The 19,422-nt window shown below is 30.5% G+C and overlaps 4 protein-coding genes across 5 annotated transcripts in view; 3 read left to right on the top strand and 1 right to left on the bottom strand.

Annotated features, from left to right (window-relative positions):
* Positions 1-1,770, top strand: part of LOC113396346 (ATP-binding cassette sub-family G member 8) — a 46,082-nt gene extending 44,312 nt beyond the window's left edge. Inside the window, exon 18 of the mRNA XM_026634244.2 lies at positions 219-1,770. Coding sequence (XP_026490029.1) covers positions 219-476 — 258 coding nt within the window. The 3' untranslated portion in view covers positions 477-1,770. The remainder of the gene's footprint in view (positions 1-218) is intronic.
* A 231-nt stretch (positions 1,771-2,001) lies between these two features.
* Positions 2,002-5,512, bottom strand: LOC113396350 (spermatogenesis associated 6-like protein). 2 transcript variants are annotated; one of them, XM_064215081.1, is made up of 7 exons: positions 5,212-5,512; positions 4,881-5,064; positions 4,628-4,797; positions 4,209-4,375; positions 3,648-3,761; positions 2,862-3,005; positions 2,002-2,227 (listed from the first exon to the last, which is right to left on the bottom strand). In XM_064215081.1, the coding sequence occupies exons 1-7, from the start codon at positions 5,254-5,256 to the stop codon at positions 2,017-2,019; spliced, it is 1,035 nt and encodes a 344-aa protein (XP_064071151.1). In that variant the 5' UTR covers positions 5,257-5,512; the 3' UTR covers positions 2,002-2,016. The 2 variants fall into 2 exon arrangements, with proteins under 2 accessions (XP_064071151.1, XP_064071152.1); XM_064215082.1 differs by lacking the exon at positions 2,862-3,005.
* Positions 5,513-6,260: 748 nt separating this feature from the next.
* LOC113396349 (cryptochrome-1) lies at positions 6,261-8,074 on the top strand. The gene is made up of 2 exons (XM_026634250.2): positions 6,261-6,444; positions 6,564-8,074. The coding sequence occupies exons 1-2, from the start codon at positions 6,358-6,360 to the stop codon at positions 7,977-7,979; spliced, it is 1,503 nt and encodes a 500-aa protein (XP_026490035.2). The 5' UTR covers positions 6,261-6,357; the 3' UTR covers positions 7,980-8,074.
* A 5,138-nt stretch (positions 8,075-13,212) lies between these two features.
* LOC113396352 (cystinosin homolog) overlaps positions 13,213-19,422 on the top strand; it is a 49,145-nt gene continuing 42,935 nt past the window's right edge. Inside the window, exons 1-2 of the mRNA XM_064215085.1 lie at positions 13,213-13,249; positions 16,097-16,174. The gene's annotated coding sequence lies outside the window, so the exon portion shown is untranslated. The remainder of the gene's footprint in view (positions 13,250-16,096; positions 16,175-19,422) is intronic.

Raw genomic sequence — 19,422 nt, 5'->3', positions numbered from 1 at the left:
TTTATTGTCCCATTGGATAATTAGAGTGAGCGAATAAAGAGTGCACTTTGTGATATGTCAAGACGATTTGCATAAACAGTACCCCGTTGCCGAAATCAGTTAGAAATAAATTAAATCACGATTTATTTTTGTTTGTATGATTTGATCGTAGTATCCAATATGAATACTTGTCAATCTTTATTATTGTTTTGATTTATCATCATACTGTATGATTACAGAGGCAGCATTTAGACATCATAGTGCAATCTCCATGTCCTCCGCCAAACGGTACACAAGTCTTATCAAATTTTGAATACCTGAGGTCTGACAACATCTGGGAGTGGACAGAAGACAGTTTTTTGATTGCTTTAGCTATTTTCTACGCAGTTTTCGCTCTAGTCGCCATGTTTGCTTTTGTCTTTGATTGCACGAAATATGTCAAAACCAAGGAAAGAGCCTCTAGACGAGGTCATAAAGTAACTGTTAATACGCCTTAAAAATTTCGGTGCTTATTTTTATTTGTATTTTTCGCCATTTTTGGTGCTAACTTATCCAAGTGTTAGTGATTTATTTCTTATTATCAATTATCAAATTTATATATTATTGAATTATTGTCATAAGGTTTTCGTATAAGTGTAACATTGTCACAGTTTGATTGCATTTCTTCTTTATATCGAATCTCAATACTTAAATATGTACGTATAGCATGTTGTATGTTTAAAATAATGTTTTTTTAAGCTAAACTTGATTAAAAAATTCAATACAATTAGGTTATAATTAATTTTAAAATTATTATAATAAATGTACAAAAAATTATATTATTAACAAGGAATTTAAATTTTAGATATAATTAAATGAAGAAGGCTGAATATTACGATGTCTTCCGTCCATAATAAAAAGCAAGTTCAGATTGCCTTATTTGATTAATAGTGATGTTGTATAATAATCTATGTACAATAAGTTATATGGTGTCTACTTAATTTAAGACATATATCACAATTTTAGACCTAAGTATTTTTTATATAAAATAATTCTATCAGAAGAGATTTTGTCGGAAATCTATAGCCTGTTTTAAAGAGGCTTTCTATTATCCTGTTTAATATGTAAGGTATGAAACTGAAATAATTAAGCCTACCACTATGAATCCTGTTTAATATTATTAACAAGTCTCTTAATACTAGTATATCATATAATAGATAATACGGAATTTTCTTTTGTTCTTCTTTACTATGTAGGTTATGTTTAAAAATAGAACATGTTTAAATTACCTACGAAAACTTTTTAACTATGTGTATATTTTTGGTGGGTTTAATTTTTCTGGTATTTTAACATATGATAGGTTTAATTATTGAAATCTGTCGACTATCAGATATTTCAAAGTCAGTCAGAATTGTAATCTTATTTTTTATTCGTCTTGAACTGCACCAAATGTCCTTGCCGGTGCAATCGATCGATGCAAATTTATCTTAAATATAATCTACGATGCGTCGTAACATAGTATTTTTAGTTAGAAAAACTATAGTTTTTCATAACACTGCCTTTGGATAATGCTCACAAAATGAATACTATATTTCGTAACATTTATTTTTTTATATTGATTCCAGTGATTGTTGTAAGTTTAATCATAAAGTCAATTATTAATTAATTAATTTATGAATAAAACTTTTTGATAGAAAAAGTATTTAAATAAGATTACGAACGAGGAGCCATAATATTAGAAAATATTGTTAAGTTACCTTTGCTTAGAATGATTGAGAAATATCAAATAAAGATAGATGTAACAGTGTAAAATGGTTTTATTTGTTCAATATAAACGTAATTCAGTAGTTTTTTATGAATTGATATAACAAGTTGTAATTTTTCATACATGATTTTAACATAACAATAAAAATAACATTCACATCTAAACAATTAATACGCTACAAATAATTTAATTAATTATATATATATATAGATATAAAAAAACTTTTTATTTGTAATTTCTAGTGAGTGATGTAATCTTTTTTTTTTTTTAGTCTGTCGAGTAAAAAAGAAGAGTTAAAATCTATCTGTGTTGCTGTGGAATAGTTCATGATATCTCTTGCAAATTTCACAAACACAGGGAGTCACTTTCGTGTATTGCTTATTGTGGTTTGGAGTGACGTGGCTGTTAACGTTTTCTTGCTCAATAAATCGACTTTCAAGTATCAACTTTTGTAGTCTTTCGTCGTTTGCTGTTTCTGATGTTTCTATTTCACGTTCACTGATTCTGCAAATTTATTTTAATATTACATTATGTTCATATAAATATTTGTACCTACGCACCCATGGGGTATCACTCAAAGAGCCACAACCCACGTACGCGACAGGTCGCACGCTACAGATCTACGCCCAATTTGAACGTGCGTTTTTCATACACAAACAGCGAAAAATAACTACTAAAATAGGTTCGCGCGAGACACGCCGCGCTAATGGGTCTAATAGCTCTAAAGAGGATGCAGCGCAGTTTTGTTTATACTGCTAATGATTTGCAGACGTACGTATGCAGCATGCGTTTATTCAATCCGTTGACCAATGTTTCTCTAAGAGCAACATGACACACGACACACGTTGAGCGCCGCGACATCGCAGTACCACGAGCATTGCGATACGGATGTCGGTTTTGATTTCAATAATAAATGGAAATATTATAACATCCCTGCGACCACACTACGTCGGCAAATTTAATTGCCTGCAACGCCTATAAGTCAAATAGCAATATATATCTAAGAAAACAGGCTGATGTATATTCTAACTAATATACTTTTTACATTAACTCAAATCTACATAATCTACCATATTATGTATAGAATTTCATTAAATATAATTCTAATAGATTTTTACTGAAATATTAGGCGTTTCACCGTTTATCAACAAACAGGTTACAATCTTGGGCGTCAGTTTCTTTCCGGCCAGTTTTACTGGTAGTGAGTGCGTACACCGCGTACTCACGGCGAGAGGGACGTAACGCACTCGGCGACAACGATACGCGGGATTTGGACACGGGACTGGAGGATTTCATCAGAAAACTTTAAAATATAATGTATAAGACTGGAAACTTCATATGTCAGAACTATCCCAAAACCAAAGTTGGTGTCTTACTCGATTAACAAATATAAAGTTAGATTTTATGCTAAAAAAATAAAAATATATATAATATTTGTTGTTATTATAGCATAGGTAAACGCATGGACAAATGCGCCACCCGATGGCAAGTAGTCACCAAGACCATGAACATTAATTAGCTCCGTAAGGAATTTTAACCATTCCTTACATAGCCAAAGCACCACCAACCTTGGGAACTGAGATGTTATGTCCCTTGTGCCTATAGTTACAGCTCACTCACCCTTCAGCTAACCTTAGCTGTCAATTTCACCAACTGATGGCCAATTGGCCAGAATTTATCATTGGCATTACTGCTAAAAAAATAAGCTATTCCTTACACCATAAATGCTCCGCTAACCTTGAGATCAAGGATGTTTTATCCCTTATGTCCGTAATTACATTGGCTCACTCATGTAAGCAGAAGCAATATATAGTATAGAAGATGTTTAGCGGTAGAATGAAATATAATCTTATGACCTTAAGCAGTTCCTAAATAACTACTGATAAATGTTAGAAACCTAAATTACTTATAGTAGACAACTTACTTTGGGCAACGACACAATGATGTGACCGTGTCTCTGGGATCCAGACTACAACATGATCGGGATCCATCAGACCGCGATCTGGATCGAGATCTTCTTGTCTTATTGCATTTAGTTCTGAAACAAGAATTGTTTATTTATTACACTGTTAGTTGTATACACGTTTATTAAGGGGTAGGTTTGCAAATCATTCTAAGTACATTAGGTTTAGCCAAGTTTGTCTTAATACAGGACGCAGTGGATGCAAAAAAATCTCGGGCGCACGAGTTGGAAGTCCTTCTCCAATGATGGTCAAGTCCTGGACGGTAGGGAAGGGTGATAGCCATAACACTGCTTACACCCGGGCGTTTCTTGTGTTTAGGGCTGGGCTGGGTTTAGTTCATGAGGTTGAGAAAAGAGAGAGCAGAGTTTGAAAAAAACCTATTGTGTTGGATTGCCAACCTATTAAACAGGGAGTGCAGATGCACTTTTATATGCTCACACACTTGTGCTTCATATTATCTAAGTATTTGGATAATCTCTGCTGAGATTGGTTGCCTTAATCGAAATCTTTGTTATTAATACCTGTGGTATTGTGCAGAGTGACACACTTGCTTCTGTCGAGTTTTCTCAACATCTGTCAGTGGATTGCAATGACATGGTTTGCTTTTGTTGAACATATTGTCATGTTGATTCCATATTTCATCTATGCGGACTTTTGTTGCTATCTCAATTTTTGGAGATAGAATACCCTAAATGAACAGGAATAAATTTGATACAGATTTACAATTATAAAATTATGCTGGAGCATTTGTCAAGAAATATGGCAAAATGTGATTTATATTTCAGTATAAAATGTAAAGTACTTTTTTTGCTTAAATGTGTCCCAGAATTATAAGTTTATTTAAAGACTTTCTTTTATAACTGCGTATCAGTATTGAATATCAAAATGAATTCAGAAATTTTAAGTCTCTTTATAATTACATAATATTTTTAACATTTACAGGAAAGTCCTTTGACCTCCTCATTAGGAGATCAACACCATCTGCTGAACACATGTTCGGTGGGAAAAGAACATCATTCAAAGCGCCAAGATATTGAGCTAATATAACACAGTCATCAGCAGAACAATCATCACACCATTGCACTAGTTCACAGTATATTGTTTCACCCTCTGTGAAAAAATAAAGAGAATTTATCATAAATGAATTTTATGAACAAGTACCTAATAAAAACAATATAAGGAAATAAACCAACTCAACAAACAGCAAATGTTGTTAAGAGCACAGCTCTCTTGAAATCTCTTGCGAAAGTAAAATATGTCCTTAAAGGAGAGAGGAAAGACTGGCGGTAGTAAACAAGTGTGATAACTTGTGCCCAGGGCGAATACAGTGAGTGATACACGGCCATCTTGACAAAGCCACACTCCAGGACAGGATACCTGGAATATAATATTTTCAAAGTTTCTGAGGGATTATTTAATAAAACGCTATGATCAAAAAAGTTTATAAAGAGCAGGGTATCTATCTATAGAACAACTGTGATTGAACAAACAACAATTGGAAAGTATTACATATTGATATCTTACTTTTTGCACTTCTATTTCGATAGTTAGTTCAATTAGTTTAGGCATATTCAAGCATCGTATTATTTATATTGTAAAGAACCTTGCTCTAAACTACACATATCTCATTTTATTAGGGCAAATCATGATTAATGAAAGAATTTATATATAAATAATAATATTTGTTGATTATTTTAATTAATTTACTAATTATTAAAAGTCGATTGAAATATTATTTGAACATGTAAGTTAATTGTGTATAAATTAGTGTAAACTTATAATAACACGTTAAATTTTTTTTAAATCTCTTGTATAAATTATGAAGTGGTCAAAAACTGATATCCCTTTGAAGTTTGATTAATTGATATCATGACAATATCGTTTTGTGTTGCCAAGCGGTTTCCATGGAAACAGTCATAGATAATACATATATACTGAAAACTGAAAACAGCATTGGATATCGAAAAATTAAAACAGAAATTTTGTATGATGCACCTATATTGTGTAAAGGATTTGAATTTCAAACAGACTACCCACGCATCGCGACGTAAAGAAATCACTTGTTGTTATTATTAATTATTATCACTTCTTTACTGATCTGTAATAATATTTTCATTATTTCTTTCTAATCCTTTCTGACAACACCGTACTGTTAATAAAATTAAACACCAAAGAAAATATATACTAATCAATATATCAAAACAAAACCCTCCAATACAAGTTTAACCACACAGGATCACAATAAGAAACATATTTAAAAGTTGACATAATATTGTTTATTCGGCAATATTAGCTTTGTTCCAAATTGACTCAAAGTCAATGGATAGAGGATAGATGTAGAAATTACACTTGATGATATTAAGAAGCGAACGTAGCTGTTTCTGTATAAATGCATCAAATAAGATTTAAGACTTAAGATGCGACTCCAAGAATTATAAATCTAAATAGTAAAAAATACGGAAATTGTGAAATTAGATCCTTGTAGGCGGCCCAATCCAAATGTGTGTTGAAGGCTTTAGTTTAGTATTTAGAAGTATTTCTCTGTGGTATTTTTAATTATGACTTAAACTCTATAGTTGCTACTCGAGTTTCAACTTTAAACTTATTAAATTACTTTGTCGCCTTGGTTGTTATTTATTTTTCGAATGTATGAAAGGGTATTAATGCGAAATGTCGAAACTTCCAACAGTAGTTCACTGGTTTCGGCTGGATCTTCGTCTTCATGATAATCTTGCGCTGCGTAACGCTATAAATGAAGTAAGTAATATGTTACCTTCCTAAGGTTCATAAAATATTTAAAAAATACATTTCTTATTTTATATATTTGATAGTTAAAATAAAATATAGTAATCATTTGGATGATAATTTATTTTCAGGCTGAAAACCGTAAACATATTTTAAAACCAATATATGTAGTCGACCCCGAGATCAAAAATAAAATTGGCGCGAACAGACTACGATTTCTGATACAAAGTCTTCAAGATCTTGATTTAAATCTCCGTAAAATTAATTCACGTTTGTTTATAATAAAAGGTAAAGCTGTGGAATGTTTACCAAAAATCTTTGAAAAGTGGCATGTAAAATTTTTAACGCACCAAGTAGATATTGACTCTGAATTAGTCAAACAAGATGAAATCATTGATCAAGTATGTGATGAAAATGATATATTTGTAGTGAAAAGAATGCAACATACTGTATATGATTTCAACAGTGTGATAAAAAAGAATAATGGCAGTATTCCATTAACCTATCAGAAATTTCTTTCCTTAGTAGCTGACACTCAAGTGAAAGATACAATAGAGATAACAAAGAATATTTTAGAAGAATGTAAATCAGTAGACTTTGAATCAGATGAATACAATGTACCTTCATTAGAAGAAGTAGGTATTAATGATTCAGAATTATTAGAATGCAAATATCCTGGAGGGGAAACTGAAGGATTAAAACGACTTAATGAATACATGGCCAAAAAACAATGGGTTTGTAGTTTTGAGAAACCAAACTCGTCTCCAAATAGTATTGAGCCCAGTACAACAGTTTTAAGTCCATACTTGAGTCATGGTTGCTTATCAGCAAAGGTGTTCTATCACAAGCTAAAGCAAGTTGAGAATGGAATGAAACATACACTGCCTCCAGTATCTCTTATGGGTCAGCTTATGTGGAGAGAATTTTATTATGTAGCTGGAGCTGGTACAAAAAACTTTGATAAAATGGTGGGAAATACTGTATGCACACAAATTCCTTGGGGGAAAAATGAGACACATCTTCAAGCATGGGCACAAGGAAAAACTGGTTATCCTTTTGTGGATGCAATTATGAGGCAGCTCAAGCAAGAAGGATGGATTCATCATTTAGCTCGTCACATGGTGGCCTGTTTTCTTACCAGGGGAGATTTATGGATATCATGGGAAGAAGGAGCTAAGGTCTTTGAAGACTATCTCCTTGACTACGATTGGTCTTTAAATGCTGGTAATTGGATGTGGTTATCAGCATCTGCATTTTTCTATAAATATTTTAGAGTTTACAGTCCAATTGCATTTGGCAAAAAAACAGACAAAGAGGGCCTTTATATAAGAAAATATGTACCAGAATTAAAGAAATATCCAAGTGAATTTATTTACGAGCCCTGGAAGGCTCCAAAATCAGTCCAAAGAACTGCAGGTTGCGTAATAGGGGAAGATTATCCAAATAGAATTGTTGATCATGATAAAGTTCATAAAGATAATTTACAGAAAATGAATGCAGCTTATAAAGTTAACAAAGAAAAGAAAGCTTTAAAACGAAAAAGATGATATTATTTAAGATCCAATATTACTAACATGTTACTTAACATTGTAAAAAATAGTATTAATATTTGTTAAACTTTATTTAGATCTGATTTGTTTTTTTTTTTTGGAATACATATTAAATACCAGTTAAAGAAGTGTAAAAAAGTAATTATTTACACTTCTTTAACTTTGTATTTTTTTTAAATATAAGTCTTTATTTGTTAATGTTAACATACTTTATAGTACACCACAAACATAATTTACAGAAATCTTAGGACTAAAAAAATCAAAAGAACCACAAAAAATCAAAAATAGTTAAAAATATTTCATGTGTTGTACAACTGGTGGCTCTCCCGCGAAACTGCGCGTTTATTCAAAAGATTTTTTAGGAATTTCGAAACCTATGACAGGTTCTGTTTTGATTTCATTTCATTGTAAATTGGAAGTCACTGAGCTATATTTTGGCCTCAAAATGATGAAATCTTTTTTGAATTAAATTTTTAATGTTAAATAGTATTTATTACTTCAGGTAGAATTGGAGTTTGTCTATAAAATTTACTTTAATTTTGTTTACGTTTTTCATTTCTTATAAAGTACTGCTCTAACCGGCCAGTACCTTAAAATTAATTCTTTGTTAAATTGTTGAAGTTTAATTTATGAAGAAATTATAGTATTTAATTATCTTGTCAAATGTATTGTTATATATATTGTCACTTTATTATGTACAATTCTTAAAGTTAATTAAAGCCAAGTTCTCTTATGGTTTTGTCCTTTATGTATTAATTTAATTAACTTTAAATATGTCTCAAGAGGATTCTGTCTGAGATACTACACATTCATTTTCACAAGGCACACTGTCTCGCTATCTCCGACCTGACAGATTTGAGATAGAACCGAATTCTAGCAATTCTGACTTAAAATGGACTCATTGGCGATTTACATTTACAATTTTTTTATCAGAAGATATCTCCACTAATACTCCTGACTCTATGAAACTGATGTTGGTAAATCATTTAGCTCAAACAATTTTACGAAGATGTTATTAAATTACTTGATAGTATCTACATAAAACCTAGAAACGAAGTTCTAACACGGCGCATACTAATTAGAAAACAGCGACCGGAAGAAACAATTTCCGAATATTCAAGAGCTTTGAAACTCTTGGCTCATGACTGTATCTTCCGAAACGTTACTGCCGAAGAACACGGTATAAGTTCTCAGAAAATTCGAGAGCGTCTTTTAGAAAACATTACCATTACTATGGATGAAGCTTTAAATCAAGCTATATCATTAGAAACGGCAGAAAAAATTGGCGGTAACACAAATTCTTCGCATTAAATTCATTTTCCAATAATATAAATGATTTTAAGCAAAATGTGACGGTATCTACTAGACAACCGAGACGCTGTTTCTTTTGCGGCAATATACATCAAAGAATAAAATGTCCTGCTTTTAAAGTCACATGTCAACTGTGTTCTAAACAAGGCCATTTTGCTAAGGTTTGTCGAAGCGGTAACCAAGAAACTGCAAATGCTCTTACTACACATGCTTACATTATTCAAATGAAAGTTTCTTAGCTGCATCGCCTAGTAGCTTACAAAATGCTACCGTACCTATTTTTATAAATAATATACGCGCTGATGCCTTGATAGATCCAGAAAGCTCCGTCAGTTTTATCAATAAGAAATTAGTACAAATAATGAATTTAAGAATAAAACCCTATAAACAGACAATTACTTTAGCATCGTTGACTCATGTATCCTTCGTAGAAGGAATGTGCCATGCTACAGTTAAGTTACAACATCATATTTATCAACAACGTCAACCCCTGATAGTTAACATTCTTTGTGCACATATAATTATTGGCCATGACATACTAAAAGATCATTCGAAATTAGAATTTAAATTTGGAGGTAATAGAGAGCCTTTAAAAATATGTAACGTTATGAATGTATCTGTGCCTGATTCTAATAGATTAAAACTATTATTAGACCTGCCACCCCCAACGAATAACAGTGAATTAAAACGAACACTTGGTTTATTTGCTCACTATGCAAAATGGATCAATAATTTTTCACAAAAAATAAAACACAACAGTTTAAAAGAATTACTTTACACTTTTGGAACACCGCTTTATATTCATAGTGATAGAGGATCTGCTTTTATTTCTAAAGAGTTTACAGAATTTCTAAGTTCCTTGGGAATTGCATGTAGCAGAACAACGCCTTATAATCCACGTGGAAATGGTCAAGTCGAGCGTCTCAATGGCACTTTGTGGAAAACATTACAACTTGCTCTTCGTAAGAGAAATGCCAATTGAAAGCTGGGAGCAATTTCTGCCAATGTCCTTACATGCCATTCGTTCACTTATTTGTATACCAATTAATATAACTCCACACGAACGACTATTTAATTATCCTCGTAGATCACCTTATGGAGAATCGTTACCCTCTTGGTTAATTCCTGGACCTGTGCTAATGAAAAAATATATACATAATAAAAACGATCCATATGTTGAAGAAGTTGAACTAATACAAAGTAGTCCACTATTACTCTTTTGTGAAGCATAAAAATGGGCGGGAATCAACAGTTTCAAATCGGAACTTTGCTCCACTTCCCACTCCAATTGAACACTACATAGATCAAAATTTAGAAGAACAATTAAATAATTCGACTACAAAAAGACAGCAAGAACAAGAAATGCGGAGCATATTGATGTTCAGGACATACAATCTGCGACGCCGAGTACGTCTGAGGATCAACATCTTAGGAGATCCGAAAGGACAAGACGAACTCCATATTATTTAAAAGATTATAGCTGCGTGTTAGAAACTGTTAGAGGGGGTGAATGACGTATAATTTATGAAGAAATTACAGTATTCAATTATCTTGTCAAATGTATTGTTACATATATTATATATATATATTGTCACTATTATGTACAATTTTTAAAGTTAATTAAAGCCAAGTTCTCTTATGGTTTTGTCATTTAAGTATCAATTGTAACTACATATTTAGTAAATTGCAATCAAGGATCCTCTTTAATTTTCTGCACATTTACAGCTGGAGGTTTTCAAAATGAGACCATAACCGATTTTTTATGTGCAGCTATCGTTACATAATCACTGGGAAAAAATCCGCTTACGCTATTAATATATAATTACATTAAATTAAATTAAATTAAATTTTAAAATAAAGAAATTGATTTTAATTTTATGTGTCCTGTGAAGGGCATTCCATAAATTTATGGCCTTTACATTAAAGTTATTGAAAAATTTTGTTTTATTCTCACAGCCATTTTGAACATAAGGTTCTGCTATAATATAGGAAGGTAGACTATTAAATAGCGCACAGTACAAAAGGGAAAGACTATGCAGGCTTAGGCAGAAGCCACTTGAGTTTTGAACGATATTCGGAGACATGGTCATATTTTCAAAGGCAGAACCCGGATAGCAATATTTAGAAGTCGCTCGCATTTGTTGAGTTGGTCCTCAGTCAGATCAGGACAGCTTGCATCTGCATAATCTAGAATTGGTAACAGGAGAGAGTTTGCTAGCTTAATTTTGGTAGGAATTGGAAGTACAGATTGGAGACGTCGTAATGAGCTCAGCGCAATGAATATTTTTCTACTGAATTATTTTATTTACACTGACCACGATAATGTCTGATAAATACACAATTTGATATTGCATTTATTTGGCAAGGATATGAGCAGACAGTTCATTCTACGTTAAATGATTTTCACCCATGTAGTATTGCACCGCATGCCTTTAAGATTTGTTTTTGTAGAAAATATCTGGAAATATTATAAGTAGAAGCTAACTTGTTGAACCAAACCACATTAGTTCGATTAGAAAATGGAAGGCAGTAGGTACTTGTATAAGGTTTATTATACATGTTTAAAAAAAAATACTAAATGGGAACAGATAATGGAAATGGAAAAATAAACAACTATGACGTTGTAAACAGTGCTTTGTCGCGGTTTCTTGGTTGTTTTGACATAAATAATTTGGTACTAAATACCAAAAAGACTAAATGTATTTTGTTTTCTCTGCCAAATGTCAAATCAAATTCTTCTGCCGTCATTTTGAATAAGGAAAGGCTTGAGTTTGTTGAGTCGACGGCCTTTCTAGGAATAACCCTTGACTTCAAACTTCAGCGGGGCACCCATTTATATGCCCTAGCAGGGAAACTAAGTAGTGCCATTTATGCAATAAAAACAATAAGAAAACTCACGGACATAAGTACTGCTAGACTAGTTTATTTTAGTAATTTTCACTGTCTTATGTCATATGGATTGTTGTTATGGGGTAATGAAGCAGATATTGAAATAGTATTTATTCTGCAGATAAGAGCTATCCGAACATATTTATAATATTACCTCTAGGACATCATTACGCGAAAAATTTAAAGAAATATGTGTATTAACGGCTGCTTCACAATATATTTATGATAATATAATGTTTATACAGAAGAATATACAAAAGTATTCCATAAAAGCCGATATACATACTATTAATACAAGAAATAAGAATAAACTTGTAACTCCTACTTTCCGTTTGCATACGGTACAGAGAATGTTATTGGGCAATGGTATACGCATATATAATAAGATACCGGGAAATGTAACCAATTTACCATTTACGAAATTTAAAAAGTTTATTAAGACTAAATTAATAAATAAGTCTTATTATTCATTAAATGAGTACTTTTTAGAAAAAAACGCCCGGATTTAGGCTCGGGTTCCATCACAGGACACTATTTTTTGTAAAAAAACAGAATTGTAAATTTGTTTATTTGAAAAGAGCAACTATGCGAGTTTCTTGCCATTTCTTCTCGCTGGAGGCTGCTTTGCGAAACAGTGGTAGTTTTTTAATATCGACGATTCAAAAACGCTTCGTTGTGAAGTTTACTTGAATAAAATTGATTTGATTTGATTTGAATGTATACTTTGAGTATAAAAAATGTAAGGTAAGCACTATCTATTATTAAACAATAGTGGATATGTAATGACATGTTACTAGATCGTATTTAAAAAATTAAAACAAAAGAGGATGTATACTGCAATATTGTTATCTGTTTAAAGAGGAAGGATATCAGAGAAAAAATATCGGAATCTGATTGTCAGTTGACAAATGACACATTTATCTGTCAAAATAATTGTTAGCAGTATTCAAATAACATTATTTTTTTTAGTAAAAAATGTAAAAACATTTAGAAAATAAACAACTATTGTGTGCGTGTCAGTGTGAGAATGAGTTAAAATGGCTAAAAAAATTGAATTTAATGATATGGTAAGTTTTTTAAGAATAATTATTGTAGGTAGAAAGATTGTTTGAATGGGCGGATTATTAGTGCAAAATTTATTTATTTTTTAATTTGAACACATTTAAAACTTTTAAACCAAAAAGTCTACCTTTCTTTCAACTTAAGTATATGAAATTTTAATGGTGCTTGCCCAAGTCGAACCTGCAATCATTTCTTATTATTCACAGTCATAACCACTGGGTCATCTCTGCTTTTTAAGGTTGTGTTCTAGTAATTATACCATAAATCTTCATAGATACTGGTATTATCGTATCAAGACTAATTATGTTAATTCATACTAGAATTACCTATAGTTACTTTATTATGTGATATTATGGGTACACTTTTTGACCTTTTCATTGTTGTAGTTTTTTTCATTACGTATTGATTTTCAACAATAGTTTGTTTTATATTGACTTTGTATTTACTACGTTAACGCCATGTTTAGTTAATGGCATTAATAAATTAATGGAAAATTGTAATAACGTCATTTTGGACAATTTTATAAAAAGGCCTGATGCATATATTTAGTAATATCACGAATGCCTATGCAGTAATATCACCATTGAGAATAAATATATATTGAAACATTTATTACACAAAATGTGAAGATTTATCTTTACTTAAGGCTTCTTAATTATAACTATAATTTTGCTTACTTTAATATTCATCATAATTACTGTAAATGTAATCATAAATTAGGATTAAAAAAGATAAGAAAAGTATATTAAAAATAAGCTATTATTTCATCTCTTTATAAACACAAAATTAAGTAAGTATAGAAATACTGTATTGCTTAGCATGTATACTATGCCAAATTTTAATTATTTATGAATATGGAATATTTTTTATGGTTATGGTATGAATGATAAAGAATTGTTTCACTTCTTTTAATTATTGGTGAACATGGTATTCCTCAATGTGCATGTAGAAAACATGTATAGATCAAGATGATTCTAAAAAATCTACAAATTGACCTTAAAAGAGTTTAATTTGTTTGATTATATAATAATATGTAAAGTGAAAAACAAATTTAGAGTTCTAAAAAACTAAAATGAGAAAAAACTTAAAAAAACAAATTGATATCTGAATGCAGATCAATGTTGGGTCATTTAGTGAGGGTAGTCGTTAATTGTAGTGCAACCTTCAATTATAATAAAATTAGACAGGAATTTGATAAAACTGCCATAATTAGAATTCATTCAATTAATTATACTGATAAAATAAAATAAAAATTATGAAACACAGAAATGAAAATTATAAGTTAAAGTTTATTTTTTTGTCAAATGGAATACTGTAATGTACCTGTGTTGTGTTGCCTAATATGTAATGAGGACATATTAAATATTCTTCAGTGTATTTTTAATTAGTAAAACTGTTCCAAATTATTTTTATGTTTGTGGCTAATTTTAAATATGTATAAGTCTACTTAAAGACAAATATGGCAATGGAAGAATATATTTTTAAAGTATTAATAGCGTTTTATGAGATGTTTAGTGCTGTTTTGAACTCTTCTTGAGCAGAACAAGCGCCCAGGTGCAAGCATTGTTTTGGAAATCTCCCCATCCCCTGAAGAAATGCACCATTTACACCATCTATTTCTTAATCCAGGGGCCTGAAAATTGATTTCAATTTTTTTGTCATAATTTTTTTTAACATTCTCTAGAAGAAGACACAGAATTGTTTAACAAATCACACCCTACCAACATTTCTAGGCGTAGTCGTAATTCGCAATAATGGAGTAACTTACAGTAAATTTAACTAACTAATTAAAATTCTATTACAGAAATCATAATGAGAATGCAGCATAATCTTATTCGTTTCTAATGGTTTATTTTTAATTTTTTTACTTAACGGTAAAAATGTTACAGAAACAATGTGCATTACGAAATTACCGATAAGTGTATTGAATTTCTAATTGTAACGCTTTATCCATCACGCTACGGTCACGTGTCGAGCGAGTGACCGTCCCCCATTTGCGATTGGTTGTGAATACTAAACTTAGTACTTGTAGTATTCATCCATGAACTACAATTGTTCAATTGTAACCCGCCGAACTCTCTAACCTATAGGATAATGGGATAAGAGGTTACTCTTCGCAAATGATTTCCTTCGTGTGAGGATAAAGATTCTTAGAAAGTCATTATTCCATTTAGGATTTTGTAAACATCTTATATAAGACGCTAGATCGGATTTAAGTAACCCTATCTGGCCTACACTGCCTATTATAAACTAATCTTACGTATATAATAAAGTTTTCGTTCAGGTTCGTTTGCAGTTTTAGGAACATCCGCCGATATTTTTTTTTACTAGTTCGTAATAAATGTTTTGTAGTTAGTTGCTTGAATCCGGGAATGGGTGATTGATTTGGTTATCGTGAAATTTAGTTTCATAGATCGAGATTATTTGCTTTATTACAAGAAAAAATAGTATAGTGCAATATAGTCTTATATTGACAGCTTTATATTAATAATAATCTCAACTAATAGATTACTTTTAAGACGAGAAAATGATCTTTAAATATGTTATAAAGAGTTTAACTGCAATATGTTTTTCTATTTGATAATCAGCAGCTCAATATATTTACAAATAACGTAACATATTAAATCAATAATATTATTGTGAAAGTTTTAGTAAAATCATTGCAACAAATATTTTATATCATTGCGTACAAATATTATTTTATCGTGTTATTATTTCTGACGCAAAATATGTATTAACATCGTCATTTTTATAAGTTATAAATAGAATATTTTTTGATGTTTTCATTTCATAACAATAAATTTTTTTTTGCTTAATTTATATTTTTAATTTACCGTTGTATTTTTTTTCAGACGTCGAAGAATGAAGTTTTCTTCAGGAAAGTATTTGGACAGCCTTATAATTGTAAATGATACATCTTTCTATCTAGGGTAAGTGATTTTTTTTTATAGATTCAAATCGTTTCGTTCTCTTAATGACAATTCTAAATTGTTACGTCATGTCGGTATGATGTAGGGTAGAGTTTGTGGATCATTAATTTTACCACTAAATATCGTGTAGTACCTATTAGTGAATGTAGGTATACGGGACATAACACTTAATTCCTTTTGTTGGCGGCGCATTGACGATCTAAGGAATACTTCATATTTCTTAATTTGACTGTCTGTCTATTTTTTTTTTATTATAATAATATTATAATAAAAAAGTTACCTAATTATAAAAAAGGATTAATTTTCATTCTTCAGGAACACTTTCCTATTATTTTCAGTTAATATTGAATACAATTTTTGAAATTATCCGAACCATCTTATGTGATAATCGTAATGAAAACATTAATTATTGAATAATATATACACATAAACTCAACATTACGAAACATTTTGTTGGTTGTTCGAACAATACATTAAGGTATATTCGGCCCAAGGCAAAGACATACATCATATGGAGTAATGCAATAATTAATGCTTCATGTGTGGCTCTGATCAATTCATTTCGAATACGTGATACAGTTTTGCCCATTTAATATGTACCTCGATAGAAAACACCTTTATTTTCCTTGAATAAAAGTATGCTGTGGTGATAGAATATTATTGAGTGGAAGCTAAATTTGTATTTGATTTATCCAAATTATAATAATATCGTTTTTGTGCAATTGTTGTCACAGATTCTATCAAAAATATCTATATTATTGTGAATATACATAATATTTTTGTAAATATGTTTATTGTAGCGCAACAGTAAATATTTATATTCTTAATTAAATACTTTGTAAATAATCTCCAAAGGAGTCTCTAGTTTAGTGCCGAAATTATAAATATATTGGAAAGCTCTAAAACGAAAACTGTTTCGATATCTGTAGCGTTACCCTAAGCAAAAGGCCGTGAAATGTGATACTTTGTAAATTTCATTTTTCGATACTGTATTTTTATTTTTATTTTAAGTGAATATACATTTTATTTATATTGTACTGTATTAAAAACGATGTAACAAAAACCCTATTGGATTTATCCGTACATCGGTATTCGTTGTCAACACTTATAGACTTAAAACTATACAATAATAACAAAATAAAATATAAAAGAAACAAAAAGCAGGTACATAGCAAATAAATAATGTTACAATTAGTTGTTTATTTTTTTCATAAAACAGCGATAAGTGAATTAACGCTGTGACTATTCATTAACCTGCTCAGAACAACATCGTTTAGTATAGCGTATAAGTGTTCCATGTTTTGTATTAATTATTTTTTTATATATATTTGAACACGCTTTGATTAGCTAGTCCTGTATGTTTCTTTGAAAAGGAATCTTTCAACGAATATCTTGCCTACGTACCGTCGTCCTAGTGTCGGTATTGTTATTCTTCGTTATATTTGAAACTATTATATTACAAAACAATTCTTAACGTAAAACTCTCTTCAATTATCGTTGCGTCAAATGCTAGTTAATAGGATAACCTCGATAAGTAACAACGAATCTCGCATAAGAAATACAAATAGGATGTCAGATAAAATAAAAACGTTCTTAACATTTCATGCAGTGTAACGTCGTACGTTGAATGGGTATTCAAGAGGTTGATAACACCAATCACGATTCATCACAATAGAGCAATACACCCACTGCGACATACATGTGCACTTAGCTTTATTTTGTACTAAAATAAATGCATCATCAGTGTTAACGCACACACCTTATTTTATGGGGAGTGTTCACGTGGTACAAATATAAATTCATAATTATATTGTACTGGCGCAATACTGACCGGACAACCATTTTCATGTTTGAACATTACATTACACGTCGTTACATTGTTACAATCTTTTGAGATGTAGGCGAATATTTGTATGTATATATATATATTTATATATATTTATCACGAGAATCACAAAAGAGTTAGAATATATCAGTCTTTGCTTTGTTTCATAATTTTTGTATGCATTTTATTTCGATACTCTTAAATAAAAACAAAGCAAATTGTTGAGTCGTGATTACGGGGATCACATCCCACTACACTGTGCGTTTTAGGTAAATATCGAACTTCGAATTTTTGCACCAATGTGTAGCGCCGGCCTAACATCAGCCAGAGTTTAAAAAACTAGAATAAACACGATAAATACAAGATAAAACAATATTGACCCTAAATTTAACATCATAATTTAAATTGTATTACATTTAAGCGTATTGTTTTAATTTTTCTACTTCAAAACATAACAAAATCTTCATATTTTTGGTAAGAGTTTTTATTTGCATATACGGGGTTATTGGTAATTCGACGTGTTCCCGTTATGAGGTAATAGAGGTGACTATTTGCGATAATTTTAACCCCCACATGCATACTGCAAAAGTGAACCATTTATTAGTTTTTTTTTTTTTTAAATAAGTAAGAAATGCAACTTCAAAAAATTATTAAAAAAGTATCAATTGAAATCTATTTTTTTTTCTGATTATTAAAACGATTAAATATTGGTTATTTGTCAGTAGTAAAACAATAATTATCGGTTCAAATATAAAAATGCGAGACGGAAAACGATATGACTTCAATATATTTTTTATTTTTTTTTCAGAAAAAATGCCTTAAAAACAAAAAAATGTCGTTATGAAACTTCTGCAGATTATTTTAAAAACATAACCGTTTTCTTAGCCCTCCAAAAATGTATAACAACTAGGAACTTATTTCAAAGCAACCGAAATAAAATGACCACAAAGGACGCTGGTGGAAATTCGTATTCGAACAAAATTTAAATTCGGTCTTTGAATGTCTCTCAAATTGGTTCAATGCATACCTAACCAATGCAAGATTATATAAACTTTCCTCTTGAATCAATCTATCTATTAAAAAAGCGCATCAAAATCCGTTGTATCATTTTTAAGATCTTAAGACAGCAGTAAGCGACTTTGTTTTATACTATGATTATGATTGACGTTAAATATAGCGAATAGTATAGGGTATAATGTGGTCATACAGAAATAATATTATAATATTTATTAAATATAAATAATGGATATTATTTTTAAACTCTAGTAATTGATTATATCAAGAAAGCATGTGCAAGTCAGTATACACGTGACACAAGTGAACTATTTTGTGTAATAAATGTTTCACTGAAAATACATATGAATGATTCACATTAAGGTTTTGAAAAAAGAAAAGTATATACAAAAATCTACTAAATACTTCT

The sequence above is a fragment of the Vanessa tameamea genome, chromosome 6 (genome assembly GCF_037043105.1).
Source record: "Vanessa tameamea isolate UH-Manoa-2023 chromosome 6, ilVanTame1 primary haplotype, whole genome shotgun sequence".
Lineage (NCBI taxonomy): Eukaryota > Metazoa > Arthropoda > Insecta > Lepidoptera > Nymphalidae > Vanessa > Vanessa tameamea.
Note: the sequence above shows the minus strand (reverse complement) of the source record. Positions and strands in the feature narration are given on the sequence as shown.